This window comes from Polyodon spathula, chromosome 12, assembly GCF_017654505.1.
Source record: "Polyodon spathula isolate WHYD16114869_AA chromosome 12, ASM1765450v1, whole genome shotgun sequence".
In the NCBI taxonomy this organism is placed as follows: Eukaryota; Metazoa; Chordata; class Actinopteri; order Acipenseriformes; family Polyodontidae; genus Polyodon; species Polyodon spathula.
The window spans coordinates 16,524,267-16,541,167 of NC_054545.1; the positions used below are offsets into that span (position 1 = coordinate 16,524,267).

The 16,901-nt window shown below is 39.3% G+C and overlaps 1 protein-coding gene across 2 annotated transcripts in view; it reads left to right on the forward strand.

Annotated features, from left to right (window-relative positions):
- Nucleotides 1-16,459, forward strand: part of LOC121324171 (zinc finger protein DPF3-like) — a 69,118-nt gene extending 52,659 nt beyond the window's left edge. Inside the window, exons 9-11 of one of the 2 annotated variants that reach the window (XM_041265716.1) lie at nt 10,939-11,051; nt 11,603-11,684; nt 12,694-16,459. In XM_041265716.1, the coding sequence (XP_041121650.1) occupies nt 10,939-11,051; nt 11,603-11,684; nt 12,694-12,764 (266 nt within the window). In that variant the 3' untranslated portion in view covers nt 12,765-16,459. Of the gene's footprint in view, nt 1-1,815; nt 7,842-10,938; nt 11,052-11,602; nt 11,685-12,693 lie in introns of those variants that run through there. The other variant, XR_005951226.1, reaches the window with a different exon arrangement.
- Nucleotides 16,460-16,901: the final 442 nt, after the last annotated feature.

Below are 16,901 nucleotides of genomic sequence, written 5' to 3' on the forward strand. Positions count from 1 at the left end.
AAGCAAAAATAACCACGATGTTATCGAAAAAACAAGATGTAAACTTTTCTAAGACCAACTGCAGTGAACCTCGACAATTGTCATGAAGATTTCTGGTTGTGAGCACAGGAAGAGCTGAGACAGTCCGCTACCGAGTCCAGCCTCAAACCTGCGGAGGGGTAGCGTACCAGTGTGGTACCCACGCATCGAAGGCGTGGTGCAAGTGCTCTATTAATTAACCAATTGACATCGATGCAAATTTCAACCCTGTGCTTGGTGGAAATCACCTCCACAGTCGTACCCAAAAACCAAAATAACATCACTAAAAGAAATAACGAAAACATTATTTGACTTGTGATTTTCTTTATTGCTTTTGTTCAAGCTTGCAATTCAACAGCTGAAATCACTCCATACCCAGTGTCCAATCAACTGTCTCACTAATTAGGTGATTTGGCATGTGGTCCAGTCATAGTCACCGAAGCGTGTCATGGTCATGGATGAATGCTCGAGTGATTTAAAAGAAACCAAAAACATTTCGGCAATGTCCGTCATTTGGACACCTAGACACCTTTTTTTTTTCCCGAAAATAAATGTGTTATAATAGTGAGTTTCTTTTGATGCTTGGTATAGTATGACCTTATCGTATGGTGTTTGCAATCACTAAGTGGAGTTTTCTTTCCCAACTTTTTTGGTAAAGTCTGTGTTAAGGTGCTGCTTCTCATTTCTAGACATACTGTGTGTAACCCAGACTAGATCATCTAAGTACCACTACAGAAGTAAGAACCAGTGAAACAGGCTAGACCACCCATATTGCTGCTATAGAAGTGCCAGTAAAGTATGTAAGCTAGGCTAGACAACCCAGATTGCTTCTATAGAAGCAAGAGCTAGAGTGCTGTGAACAGAAGGAGTCTGTAAGGATCTTTTTTTTATATTGCTGCCACACATTTTCAGTTATAAAGACATGATGGCTGATCTAGCCTGGGTTACATATGTCAATGGCAGACAACTAGAACTGAAGAGCAGCTGCTAAAGTCAGGTCAAAGCACCTTGACACAGAAAAATATCATACACAACATTGGAGTCATTGTAATAAGCACAGCAGACAAAACAATGGGATTTGAAGCTGTGAAATAAAATCAAAATTTTAAGACGTTGGCACACTTTTTTGCTGCATTGCTTAGCGGTGCATATTCAGGGCTAGCGTCTGCTTTGCCAGTTTGATTTCCAGAAATCTTACTTCATGCACTTCCATTCGCTTTGCTGGTCTCAAATGTGCAGTTTTGAAAGAAATGCATGTTGGAGTAAACAACTTTAAAAAAAAAGATATTTGGTTCTACACTTGGTAATGAAATCTCAGTGTTGCAAGTTATGCTTTCAGGTAGTGTTGCACTTCCTTGATCATGTCCCCATCCCTTCAGGGCCACCTTTCTTGTTGTTAATCAACCAGCTGCTTCCCCTGTTGACTGATATCCTTTCCACCAGTAACATGCTTTGACCCAGAGGACACTGCTGGAGTGAAATGACCTAGGAAACGCAAGGATAACAATCAAGGATCAAAACTGCGAACTTTCTTTGCCCTGGTGTAGTACCAGGTATCAAGTTTTTAAATTAACATATTTGATAAACTGTTTCTTTCAAAACTGCACATGTGAGACCAACGTAAAAATGCTTGTGCATGGCTAGTAGGAGTTAGAGGCATTTTGTGGAATGTGTGTATTCTTCTTTCTGAGCTGGTGGAAGCTGTGAGTTGAACACTGAACCCTCTCTGTTGATGGTTTGATTGTGTTTTTACTGTTTTTGCCCATCCAACGACCGTCATCCCCCTTCCCTCCCTAGGATCCAGCCAGCTCCAGGTTCCAGCCCCCTAGCCACAAGACGGAGGTGCAGCCCCCCCTCTCCCCTCCCCCTCCACCTGGACCAGGACCCCAGGGAGGGAGACAGCAGGCCAGACAGCTCCCAAATTCACGTAGCAGGCAGACTTGCCCATTGGACTGCTTCAATAGTGCAATACAGCCATAGGCATCACTGATGTTTCAGGAAGACAAAACCAGTTGAACTGCAAAATCTGGAATAATAATAATAATAATAATAATAATAATAATATAATAATAATAATAATAATAATAGAAAAAGAAGTTGCAATTTGTATTTTAGGTATTTAACATTTTTGAAAATGTGCTGCTTAGTGCAAATAGCTTGGTTTTATTTTTCGTTCTTGATTTATGTTTGGTGGTGTACATTTCTGTTTTTTTTGTTTTTTTTTAAAGGGAAAATAAATTAATTTAAAAAAGATATACTTTGTAAGTTTAATAAAGGACTGTGCCTAGGGTGAGACATGAAGCAGGGTTCAGCCCACTTGTTGTTTTGCTGATACCTGTACAAGGTTGAACACTGATTCAGTTTATTTGGCCTGTGTTCATCTACCTGAAGCAAACAATGCAGCAGCAACATAGCAGGTATACAGAACAAGTGATAGTGTAAATCCTTAAAAAAAATTAAAAACTTAACAGGATGCATTTGGAAGTTGAGGCAGATTCAGGATAGAGGGTAGGAGACACTTTTGGGTGTCTGGAATCAGTCACTGGGCTCTGTCTGGATGCAGTCCTGTGATCAGTTAGTTATCAGGATCCTGGATGCAGTCCTGGGATCAGTTAGTTATCAGGATCCGGGATGCAGTCCTGGGATCAGTTAGTTATCAGGATCCGGGATGCAGTCCTGGGATCAGTTAGTTATCAGGATCCGGGATGCAGTCCTGGGATCAGTTAGTTATCAGGATCCGGGATGCAGTCCTGGGATCAGTTAGTTATCAGGATCCGGGATGCAGTCCTGGGATCAGTTAGTTATCAGGATCCGGGATGCAGTCCTGGGATCAGTTAGTTATCAGGATCCGGGATGCAGCCCTGGGATCAGTTAGTTATCAGGATCCGGGATGCAGTCCTGGGATCAGTTAGTTATTAGGGTCCTGGATGCAGTCCTGGGATCAGTTAGTTATCAGGATCCTGGTTGCAGTCCTGGTATCAGTTAGATTACATTAAGTCACATTAAGAGGACTGTGTGTGTGCTGATTATCCACGAACGGGACATGAAGCTTTCACAGGTGTGTGTGGCTAGTTCGTCACGTAGGCAAAAATAGAAAAGAGAAAAGAAATAAGCAGTTTCTTTCAGTATTTCTAAATTTTGTGTAAATGCTGAGCGTTAGGGATCCTACCTTGCTCACCTCTGTTATGGCTACAGAATACAAAGTTTAATATTTGTTCACACTAGTATAGGACACTTTTTTAAATGAATTATAATTCACGTTTCACCAAAAAGAAAAAAAAATCGAAATCCATTTTATTCAGGTATGAATTTCTGATTCATCCATCTGACAATGTTTATTCAGAGCAGAATTTTACACTGCAAGAATCATTTTCCAGCATTGAGGAATCAAACACCTCTCCCTGGTTCTCCTGGGATCACCCTTTGATGCAGCTGTATTTACAACTTTTTTTTTTTTTTTGGTGCACCTAATTTCATTTATACATTTTGCATGCAATTACAATTCAGGAGCACAGTATGTGCGTGTGTGTGTGCGTGTGCGTGTGTGTGTGTGTGTGTGTGTGTGTCTATATATATATATATATATAGACACACACACACACACACACACACTGGTATATAAGTGTAAATTAGGTAAATATGACTGAAGACAGACAATGTGGATGAGGACCTATTCATTGTTGTGTATTTATTGACTTGTATTGTTATGTGAACTGTTTGGTGTATTGTTATATATATATTTGGTAGTTAAGGCTATACTTTTTTAATAGGGAGCTTGCTGTTAATACAGGGAGGGGCTAGAGAGATAAAAGGCAAGTTTGCAAACTACCTGTGTCAATAGTTGACAAGTGACAAGTAGGTCAAAAATATAAAATACATCTTGGCTGGACTTTTTGCATGTAGTCTGTGTGGTGATGGCTTGGAGAAATGATCCCCCTGACAAATTCCTTTGGTGCTGGAAAATGAACAGTGGAACAGATTAAAGTGAAAGTTTGCTCTGCGGAATTCGTATCGTGAATATGTTATGTGTTATTTTGAAACGCATAAACTACAGTAACCTAATTATGTTCCCTCAGTAGAGCGCTCTCGGATTAATCGCGCCCTTGGCTATAACGTGCATAATTAATGTCTCCTAATTTTTTATTTTTTATTTTTTTTTACAGTTTTACAAGGCTATGTGCTTACTTTTTGTGTATTGCATTCCCGTATTTGATTTGCAGCACCATGCTCTCCCTGTTATCCAACGCAGTAAGCAAACAGCAGAGCTTGCATTATCTAACAGTGTGATGCAACTAATCAAGTAACGTGTAAACTGCTTTGGGTCCTTAGAAAAGAACAGTAAAAACACAGCTTCAGTAACATGAACACCATTGACAGCTCTGAGGCTTACTGTTTCAATTAAAGTATCATTGACTCAACACAGATTTTACATTTAAAAATAAGAGAGTAGGCAATACACATGTCTGTACTTAGCATTAATTTCCCACCCGTTGTATTCTGTTTATAGAAATGCATATGACTGCACTCCTTTTGCATTTAATATTTCAGTTTTACGGTACTTTTTTCTTTTTGTTTTATTTCATACACAGGGTGCTTGGTGTAGTGTTCAGTAAATGTAATCAGTACCGTAATGTACACTGTGTTTTATTCATGCCCGAAAAAATAATTTTAGTATAACGCTCCCCCAGTATAACTTTCCCTGTTTAAGCGAGTTTTATATATAGAGGATATGCCATGGCCCAACTGAAAATACGGAATTTACACAGGTCGAAGAGGCTGAAGAGTAAAAAGAAATCTAATATTTTCAGTTGGGTAATGGCATATTAGATTTGTTTTTAAATTGGGACTATGATGTGTCCTGCAGTGATTGATTTGTATTGGTTGTTTGACAGAAAGAACATTGTTTCCCATGGGCACGGTAGTGGGAATGGTGTCTTTTTGAAGCACAGTTGAGCTGCAGTGGTTGAGAAGGCAACATGTCCTGTGGTGGATTTGCTCACCCAGGCCCGAATGATGTATATAGACGTGTATGTCTAGGTTGGGTTGCTCTGCTTCACTATGGTTGTTAGGCGTGCTGTCTACTTTTGGAGCTGTACTAATTGCCGGTTTCTGTTCCTCATTTGTTGGTTTGGTATCAGACATAACAGGTGTTCATTGTGTTGTGATGCTCATAACACTGTATATTTCACTACAATTAGGGTACTACTAAGTGCTGCCTAGTTTTACTACTTGTGTAATTGAGTATTTTAATGTGGTTTGAGTCTCCAAAAGGGTTCAGAAATCTTTGAGAGGCTGTATTGTTTGTTCTCGTTTTGGAGTGAATCCTGTGATGTTTTAAGTGGTTCAGTCATAGATTTCTAAACTGGTTGGTTTCACAGACCCCAATTAGCAATAACCTTGGACTACCTCACCAAAGCTGATCGGGGCCAGTGAAACCAACATGGTAAATTCCCATTATTACCACTCACAACCGTAAAACTGTAGCCCCAGGGGTTGGGGAAAAGAAGTTGAAAATTGCGTGCCAAGGGCAAAAGTTTTCCACTACAAGGTAAAAACTCTAGTCAATTTTTGTTATAATAAACCTGTGATGTAGATTGAGTAACAATTGAGTAACATCAGCAGGCAATAGTTCTTAGACTATTGACTGCTAGAGTAACTATTGGCCACTTTGTAACTTTGTAGCAGTAACAATGTTTGATCATGTGACCATGCATTAGGCAATTGGGATGATTTAATAATTTTGTGCCATAGCCCAATAATCACCAGTGATGTCACAGGTTTAATAAAACCTATATTTACATTATAGTGAAAAGTATTGTCCCTTGGGTTGAAAAAGTGACATCCAGTGGGATATATATTCTTTAAGGTTTTATTGAAGTCAGTATTTGTATATTAAACACACAGTTAATGTCTTTTTTCAGATTCAGTAAGATGAGGTTAACAAACGTGATCTGGGCTTCCTGAGCGCAACCTCGAAGCGCTCCTACTGCATACCTGCTTTGTTTTGGTATCTGACACTTTTTTGTTGGTTTTTCAGGTCCTCTGTTTGGAATGAGTGGGTGTATGAGTGTTCGGTAGGGGTGGGGGATTAGTTCAACACTGTAAAGCATTGCTGACACAATTAAATAAAACTTAAACTATTTAAGACTTCTTACAAGCCCCTAAATGTGATATCCACCTTGTTTATTTCTGGTGTTCATGAGTTTTGAGTATTAATGTCTTTTGAGAATCTAGCGCATGGTCTTTTAAAAAAGTTGCTGTGAATGTACCAGTTTTAGAAACTAGATGTGGCGCTCCATCCTAGAGCTTGCCTTGTTAACGTCTGTGATTTAATATCCCAGAAGGATACAGTAATAGTACACAAACAGTAAGGATTTAGACTGAATCTTTGTCATTGTCTTTTGTGTTAGGGGTATGTAAAGAAATGAAAGTGAAGTGCTGGAGTAACGCTACTGCCCTGGTTACATGGCCTTGGGAGGTAGTATAAGGGTCTATGTGAAAGCAAGGCAAGCAAAGGAAGAGGTTTTTAACCTCTGTTCTTCCCTATAAAGTAGCTACAATGCTGCATACTGTTGGTCCAAAAGGTCCTAAAAAAAGTACATTTTACTTCTAAATGTGCATTTCAGTGTGGTGCATAAGAGATGAGTATAATGAAGCATTACATTATTGATAAAGCATAGAGCACAATTAGCTACATTCCCTACTCCCCTAATTAAACCTTTAAAATATTTAGAGCTTGTCAAATAATTCCATAAGACAATGACAAAGACTCAGTCTAAATCCTTACTGTTTTTTTTTTTTTTTTACTACTACTATATCCCAGATGCTAAACCCCTGTGTGGACTCTTTTGTTTATGGTCAATTCAGATTTAATAAAATGCCTTTTTAAAGACCTAAATGTAACCCCAATATGAAGCCCTTGAGTTCTGGAGCTACTCCATCTTCTGCACACACGTGTCATACAGGAATCCTAATACAGCACAGCTTCCTTTCTCTGCTGCCAGCTGGCTCCCCATTGCCTTTTGCAGAGTTGTGGTTTGCTATCTGTCTGAGCAGCAGGCAGGTCTAGTGCTTTAGCTGCTTTCAGAGCCTTGCTGACTGTGTGTGTGCACAGCGGGCCGGTACAAAGTCGCATAAAACACACATGCAACTCCCACCTGAGATTTCTGTAATTTCTGTAAGATGTGACATTTGAAAACTGCTTCCAGTCAGACAAACACCAAGAAGCTTTACCGTAAGGCTAAAACAATATTTAGTATCCTTGACTTCAGCAGGTACGTGTAGATTTTTGGCCGGTAGATTAACAGCAGTTTTGTAAAGTGATTGGGAGGCTGTTACTAAGGACCAGGCTCACAGTGTCTGCAGTCGGCCTGCAAATCTTCTCTTTGAAATGCACAGGAACAGGAAGTAACGCACTGCAAGTACAGATGTGTTGCTGCTTTTGGTAACAGAAATTTTAGCAAAACATTTGCTCTCCTTAAAGCAAAAAAACAGCTGTCTGCTGTAACTAAATGTGTTTCGAGCAGGCAGTGCCTTTTATACTCACAAAACACTTTTTGTTTTGATCATTTTGTTTCACTTCTTCATCTTCACTTATGACCCTGCTACAGCACTATAAGTTTGACTAAAGCACTTGTTTACTTTTCCCCATTAACTTCCTGTGAATGTGTTACAGGTAATAGGACCCCTTCTAAGCCCAGTTAGTGGAGAGTTATATGAAACTGACTGTCGATTTTATGTCTACATGCTTGTTTAATGCAAACTGGAAAAGCCTTTGCGTCAAAATTTTTGTTGTAACAAAAATAAAGAAAGAATGAGTCTCAGTTCTGTGGCTAGAGGATTGATTGTTTAAGAAAATAACGGGATATTTGCACCATTCAGATTGAGGGCTTGAGAAACTCACTTCAATAGAAATATCAGAGTTGCGTCATGTTCTCACTTGGATAGACGCATGCATTGGTGTGTGTATATGTGTGCACACTATGCATGTGTTTTATGTAACAAACAACAGCTTGTATGAATCATCACAAGAAACAGTTGACTAATGCAAATCTCACTTGACCACACATTGCATTGGTGTAAATACCAACATACTGTATTTTTAATATATAAGTGAATGTGCTGGCTATAACCAGGAAACACCTAAGGGCTAGGCATTTGTTTAGAGAGGGGGAGGGGTGTGGGGAGTGGTTTCACACAAATCAAGTGTTGAGATGGTTCAGAATGTCAGTCACTACCCCCTTGGCTGCAGCTGTGAAAACGCACAAGTTTTACTCCGCTTGTTATTGGACCCTTATTACAGTATATTTGATGAGCTGGAATAGTCAAATATGTTTTTACCAGCTTGGACGCACTGGCACATACTTGTGCCTATCCACATATCCAAGCACACTGTACAACACACTGAACTAGATATACAAGATGGCTGCCAGTCTTGCAAAATGGAGGCTTTTTCACAGTGACCAATCCTGTCTAGCATGGTGTGGTGGGATGAGATTACTAGTTCCTGTACTTGGCAATCATTGAGGTGATGCATCTGTCTCTTGTTGATAACAGTGATTGTAATGCTTTGCATTCACATCCCAGTCACACTTGTTTAAGGATCTGTTCATTCTTGGAATAACAGTTTAGTACAGTAGCATTTGAATGACAACAAGCTTCTTACAAAGCCCTTTTCATAAAACATAAAAATGAGAATAACTAATGAATCCTCTCTAAAACAACAGTTGAAAGGAGGTGAACTGCAAACTTTATTGACTACATCAAAATTGGCTTAAAAAAAATAAACTGACCTTAATAAAACCTTTCTTAGTTTTGTGAGCATGTTCTTATAACACTATTGCTGTGCTGCTATTACTTTATTAAGCATGTTACTATTAAAAACTAATATTGTTTATAACATTCTTCCTAACACATTTGTAAGTCATGTTTGCCACCATGTCACCATAAAACAGCACCATAGACAGACTGGAAAATGCCAACACCAAAAACCGACACCTACTGCAACAGAGCAGTTTGATTAGCTACAAAGGTTGTTTTGTTGAATTAATATTGTTTCTTTAGAACACATTTATTGCGCTATTGCTAAGTACTGCGAAAGCCTGATTGGGATGAGACTGAAATGTACCACACCCTACCCATGAGAAACTGAAACCAAAGTGAACAAATCAAGTTGTTTTCTCACTGAGAAACTACATACGACTGCCTTTGCTCTTCTGGATTGAGACTGTTACACCAAGACATGCTGCTGTAAGGAAACAAAATTATGTATGCGTTTCTCTGTGTGAAGGAGTGGACACAACAATAATTTAAACAGACTTTTAACTTTCCATTATTGATTCCAAAATCAAAAGCCACACTTTTACAGCTTAAGCATTATCATTCTACTCAATAACGAGGCCACTAGTTATTAACAGGAAATATCAGTTACCAATTTCTGGGAGGCAGTGCTGGTGTGTGTTCATGGAGGGTCTTGATGCTTCTCGAATGTACCTCCCAAGTGTCTGCTGTTTTATACAGTGTTACACGTCTTGCGTGCAAAGCTTAGTTGCTGGCCTCTCTGTTTGTCAGCAATGTCTTGACCAGACAACTGTCGCTTGCACCAGCTCAGGTGAGGTCGGTTCTGCTCATTTTATTTCCCCTTTTTCAGGCAATAATACATCTTGGCAGCATACACTGCCCACATACAGCTGCACCCTCAGTCACAGTTTTGTACTTCTGATCTTTTCATTGCCAACACTGCCCCCTTTCTCAAACATGCACTGTGTAGTTCAACGGCAAATAAACCCGCAGGTTCACAGTGAACAGGTCATGCACTGCAGTGAAGCGTCCTCTTTGTCAACGATTTCACAGACAGGAGTGAAAGGAAAGCCCATGTGAAGGGGTTCAGCTGATAGCCTGTGCTTCAGTGGGCTCAGAGGAGGTCAGTGCATGTGGTGAGTGTTGTCCTGTCTGAATGGGACTCTGGATACTAAGACCAGTAGTAACTGTTAAAGACCGAGGGAATTAAGTGGTATACCTACTAACCATTGCATTTGCTACTTGAGGCTGAATTTGTTAATTATGTGTTTGCAGTAGTACATGAGTGGTAATTCAGTAATATCCATGAACAGCTATGGCCAAAAGTTTTGCATCACCTAGAATTTTAGGATTGAGACCTAATTAAAAAAAAAAATCAGATATGAACATAATTTAGATATTTTATTTAACATCATGTAATCAAAGAAACTACAAAACAATATCACAAAAGACAGCCGGAAGCCATAATAGTAGTACAGTACTTCAGGTTAGCTTTTGAAATGTCACCTTTTTTAATTTGTCACTTTTCTGTTAAGTATATGGAAAATATATTTATGGAAAAGTAATTCAATATGTTAACATACAATTATTCAGCAGATTTAATTTTATTTTCTGAAGCAAAATGTGTTAATTCTATAGGGTGATGCAAAGCTTTTGGCCATAGCTGTACACAGAAAGTGAATTCAATAGTAATACCTGTTTATTTTCATAGCTGCTTATGTGTAATTGCTGCCACTTAAGTTAGGTTTCAAGAGCCATGCTGATAACCAGGCAGTTTTTACAGGGCCATACAAAAAAGTGAAAAGCTAACTGTAACAGCAACTACACTGTTAGTGCTACAGTGGTTTTCTGCTTATTAAACGTCGCAAGTTTAAATGTCAATATGATGTATTTTTACCGAAGTCTACAGATTGTCCTTGTCGTCTTTTCAAACCCATTATTAACCTTGAATGGTATACTTCAAAAGAGCAGTATTGTGGATCCTTTGCGTACACCCTAGTCTAAGAGATCTTGATGTTAAACTGTCTGTGATCCTGCCTGTCCCCCAGCAGTCTAACAGTTCTCAGGTTTCCTGTGCTGGTTTCTACTCCGCTCTCCTTGTTTGCCCCCCTCTCCTCCCAGGCCACCCCACCTGTCTGCAGTTCACTGTGAACATGATGCAGGCCGTGCACACCTACCAGTGGCAGTGCATCGAGTGCAAATCCTGCAGCCTGTGCGGCACCTCTGAGAACGATGTAAGGCGCTATATACAAATATATCTGTTTATTTTTACAAATAGTTAAAAACTTTTCAGCTAAGGAACACAGACAAATTGTGGCGTACTATCTCTGAATTTTGGGGTGAGATTTAAATTGTTCAGGCTAACGATGACCTAGAAAAGTGAATAGGAACAGAATTTTAAAAATATATTCTTTTTAAATATCTCATGAGTTAAACAGTAAGTAGCTTATTTTGTCCTTTTATAAATCATTTTGAGTTGTCAGAAAAATCTATAAAACAAACATTTTTTGAAGTTTTTTGTGTTACCTGTGAAAGTGCTTTGAACAGCTTTGCAAATCTCCGAAGTTCCAGTAGTCTGGACTCTGCTGGTAGCCATGGAACTCCAAGAAAAGTACTGACAACTTTACACAGTTCAAAGCACTTTCCCAGGTCATAAAATCAATTCAACTCCTCATTTGAGCAACAGGATCATAAGTATCATAATGATGCAAGGGAAAATAAAAACACATTTATTTGAAGCTCCTAAGGCTGCGTGATTGAGACTGACCTGATATGTCTGTTCCAGGATCAGCTCCTGTTCTGTGATGACTGTGACCGTGGATACCACATGTACTGTTTGAAACCCCCTATGGCCCAGCCTCCTGAAGGTACAGAAGCACATCCAGTTATAGAAAAACCCTTGCTGGTTTTGGTGGGACACACCCCTACAAGTTTCCCTAACCAAATTATCAATTATGTCTTCACCTACACCCAGTCAGGGTCCGGAGTCCTAAATTACTGAACCAAACCAATATAACCTTCTTGCAGATTATTTAATAAGGCATGAAGGACTTGTGCACCCCTGATCTGCAATGTTGCAGTGTCCTATTTCAGCTGACCTAATTACAATATATTCAGTTGATTGATATTCAAGTGATTGAGGGATGAGTAAGGGTGCCTTCGATACACAACACCACCAGATACATCAGCCACCATCTCAGTTCAAGAACATAACACTAGCAACTTAATTTCCACACAACATAAGGAACCTTAATTTAATAACCATGGTAACAAAACCCGACTACAAGGGTATAGTAACAGTGTTCTTGTCAATGTAATGTACTGTGACTAGGCAGTGGTTGTTGTGGATTGACAGACCCACCTTACCTCCTGGTCTCGTCCTTCAGTTCACCAGCATAGCCTCAGTTTGATGTTACATGTAGGCATGCATATTACGACTGAGTTGTAAACTTTAACACATTAAACATGCTATAGGTTGCCAGATTGTACATTTGAAAAAATGCTTTTGTCAGAATGATGGCTTAAGATGTTTTCTTAGTCACTGATAACTGAGTGAATCCTCACATGTACCGCCCACTCTCTTGTATACAGTGCTCTCTCGGTAACTGACTGTCTGACACAGTTGTTCTAAAGCCTGGTCAGTCAGGCCTCTACGAAGCCAGCCTCTAAAGCAGGGTTGGCTAAAGTTGACCCTTCCACTCCTGGTCTTTTTTCCCAACCCTGTTCTAAATTGTTCAGCTGAACCAATTAAACCTCCACCCTGAAGTCAGTAATTCTTTCTTTGTATCCGTTAACACTGGAGTGGAATAGCCCTCCATGACTGACTGTGATTGGACCTGCCTGCTCTAAAGTGTGTTTGTTGCCGGTGTCTCGCAGGGAGCTGGAGCTGCCACGTGTGTCTGGACCTGCTGAAGGAGAAAGCCTCAGTCTTCAGTGAGCAGCCTTAGACATGGAGAAGACCACTGCAGCCAGTGCTACCCAGGGGCGGGGCGACCCTCCACAGCAAGCATTCCACTGCAGCACTGGCAGCGCGCTCGCTCTAAGAGCATCTCTCGTTCACAGCTGCTTCACCCTCTCCTGATTCTCAAGCCACGCTCTCAGCTCTTGCAAGACTGCTATCCATCTTCATTCCAGTGCTGTCTGCCCTAACCCTGGCTTCTGAGGTTCAGTTTGAATTCTGCCATCTATAGCCTTACAGCAGCTTTAAAGATGTACATTGACTTGAAAAATTAAATAAAACTAGTAACACATAGCCCATTAGGAATTCAGAAAATAACACCATGATGCCAGAACATATTTTCCACTTAGGAATCACCAGATCTACAATTCTCTGCTGTTTTCTTGTTTCAATCTTTACCTTTTAAACTTTATCAGCTTTTTACAAGTTTGACTTTTTCCTGGCCGACATGATCTGCTGTAACTAGCTCTGTTCACTCCTCTGCAAGGTTAATGTCTAGTAACGTTGAAAAACAGCATGACCATTCTTCTTAATAGGAGTGTTAAGAGATCATTCACACTTTACCACTACGAGGGTGAAGTCTACCTCATCCAGAAGTATAAAAGTCCAAACTCATTTCAACAGAAACTTTGAAAATGACTTCTAATCAAAACCTTTGTCATGTGATTTTTTTTTTAATGATTATAATAGTGACTTGAAAAAGTATTCAACCCTCACTGCTCCTTTGCGGTGCTTGGGTATGGGATGGTTATTGTCTGTTTTGCATCCATTGGACTGTTATTTTGCTCTCTCTCTCTCTCTCTCTCTATCTATATATATCTTGGTATCCTTAATAAGATAGTTCTCCATTTGTCAAAAATACACAAGACATAGGATTGATGACTGCAAAGACTTGTACAGTATTTAAGACAAACTGTCTTGGCAGTCACCATTGAAGAAACCATTTTTTGGGGGTAAAATTATAAACAAATATCTACTGACTGTTTTTTAGGAGATCACAGTTAACTATTTAGGGGTATCTAAGACAAATGTCCCGCCCTCAAACATTACAATGCAGCACGGGTGGTTTGAATTCTTTTTTGAGTCACTGAACTATGACATTAACAAAAAAACAACTTAAAGATTTTTGCAAACTGTAAAACTGCCAAAACACAGTTGTTGTGCATTTTGTAATTTGGTACTTATGTACATAGAGTTGCTATTAATATACCCTAATTGAAATTGAATTCCAGACCCAGGCTTTCAGGTCTAGCACCGTCTCACATTACAATGACGCTGCTCAACAAGTTTTAAAAGGCTGCTATCTGCTCTGCTCCATCATTGCCTCTGGTATGACTGTTACAAACTTTCCTCTCTGCTTATTCTAAGGGGGGGGGACCAAGATCTAGAGACGCGTGTCTTGCAAGCTCAGCATTACAGAACTGAAATAGCAAGATTCTTATCTTAACACTAAAAGCTGAACAGCTATAAGCCAACACTGTAAACCAAAAGTGCTTTTCCAGGATTTCAGGACTTGTCCCGTTGGGCCAGAGCACTTCCAGGATCCTGTTTTTACTCTTTTTTTTTTTTTTTTTTTTTTTTTTTTTTTTTTATGGTCGGCAGCAGGCGATTCCACTGCTACTGTCTAACTTTGGTGCTAAATCTTGAATTTCACCAACATTAAGGATGGATCACTTTTTAACTTAATCACTAAACTTTTTTTTTTATATGGGGGGTGGGTAGGGAGTGAAAAACTTTACTCTGTATTTACTACGATGTATTTATAAAGGACAATAAGCTATTTCTAGGCAATGTCTAGAGGCTCAAAGCGTGTGTGTGTGTCTGTATATCGAAACATTATTCAGACTGTTGCTATAAAAACTAAGTAGCCATAGTTACAGTAAGGTTGAGTTGTGTAAAAAAGAAATACCTTATTCCTTAAAAATAAACTTTCCGCCAATATTGAAAAATAATACAGATCAAAATTAAAAGTGAGTACAGTGTATTCCTTAGGGCAAGCCTGTGAGAGTATCAGAATGCAGAACTATATCGAGATGCCTATTCATCTGTCTTTACTATGAGAGTCGCTTATACAATTGGGATGAAACTTGGTAAGGACATTCTTTAACACAAGTTAATGATGGATGCAGCTCATAGTGTCACATTTAATTTTATCTATAATGTTCCTAACATACTTGAATAATCTGTCTAGCTATTTATAATGCAAGTTTGAGGGATGTATGAGGACTGGTCAGTACAAATATAGCACCCTACAGCAAGAAGCTAAGAGGGAGTGACATTGCCAAAAGCAGGAGGAAGGCTACAGCCCCACACAATAGAACCAAACTGTGATATGCTGTATGCACAGCTCTATGGCTATTAAAACTTGGGGTAACTGTCTGAATAATATAGGTGTGGATCTCAGATATATTCCTGAGTTATACCGATTATTATCCGAGTATGTCTTCAGTGTTACTAGAAACCATTTCCCTTTCTATTGCCCTGAAGAAACCACAGCATTACCAGGAAAACCAACTGTAAATAGAAGTCAGATGTGCACAGGAGGCCTGATGTGATAATGCACCGTGCGGTTTGAATATGGTAATAGGTTAGCAGTGTGTGTTCACTCATAGCATTCATATCTGCAAATGTAAGTTTCACTCTGTTCTCTCAATGCCTCCCATTGTAGCTGCCTCATAGTTGTGCTACCATCATAACAGGGCCATTGCGGTGTCCCATGGTCGGTCGGTCTGCATTAGAAGATCACTTCGTATTTGATGAGTTTACTGGAATGTAACACTGAAGAATGCAACGTGGTAGTAATCATAATCGGACACACACACACAAACACAGTCGAAATGTTAAACAAATCAAATGGAGTGTGTATTTAACAACAGTATAACAACAGTGTTTAAAGAAAAAATGTACTGCAGTGTTATATAGCTACAGTACTATAACATGATATTAGCCAGTATATGCTGTATAACCCAGTTATTCACACATGCATGTAACCTTATGTAGTTTTTAGCTTTGCATCTGTGTCTATTTTGTATTGTAGAGGGAAAGGGATTGACACAGCCCACTATTATGTTATCTGCTGGCATGTCATTCAATTGGGTGGAGGGTTTTATTACAGTATATAATATATGATAGGATGCATTCAGCATTTTCAACATTAAGAGTGTACAGACTCTTACTGGAAACACTAAAATGCCACCTGGAATGTTTCAGTTTTCTGCATGTCCTAAAAACATACGCTAGAGATGCCTCCACCTCAGCATATAATATCTAGCTTTGGTGTCACTAAAACGTTTATTCTGTGGGGTGTAGTTTATTGAATGTGTGGTGTCTGGATTCCCAGAACCATGCCTAAAACAAACACCCATGTCCTGGAGAGCCTGTAGTCTGTACTGTTCTCTTCCAACATGCTGCCTCATGCTTTACAGTATGTGCATGCCTGCCAACTTGTCTGCCAATACAGAAAACAACCCTTTTGGCAGTATCTTGCAGAACAAAACTAGAACCAAAATCTATACATCTAGTTAGGATGGATAGAGTTAAAGGGTTGCATTCTGTACGATGTACACCAGTACAGTTCAGATGCAGGTTTTTTTTTTTCATCTTTTGATGTTGTAAAAACATTCAAAATCATGTATGTAAATGTGTTTTTTACATTTTTTTTATTTGCCTTGCCGTATATTAAAGGAACATTCGTTATAATTGCAACCCAGAAGCAGAGTTGTCTTTTTTTCCCTCATAATTTTCTTGTAGCTTCCTTGCGGACAATTTCATTGTGATGGGCTAGTTTAGTTAGTTAACTGCTGCCTACAAGATAAAAAGTTTTTTTTACATTACAGGGAAACTCACTCTCTTACCTTTATACTGCTTTCACACTGGTGCTTTTAGAGTGCTGTTGAGTGCTCTGCACGGCACCAGACTGCACTGGTGAGTGAACTCCAGCTTTGGTGTGTCTACTCTGAAGAGAAACCAAACTGCATCAACTCTGAGATCAGTTTCTAGTGGGGACAGAACAGGGAGTAAAAATGCATTGCCTACTCCCGGATTTGAATGAACTAGATGTAGTAAAGAAATGAGTATCAGGTATACAAGGAAAACAATAATTGGAAACCAAAGAACATGAATGATA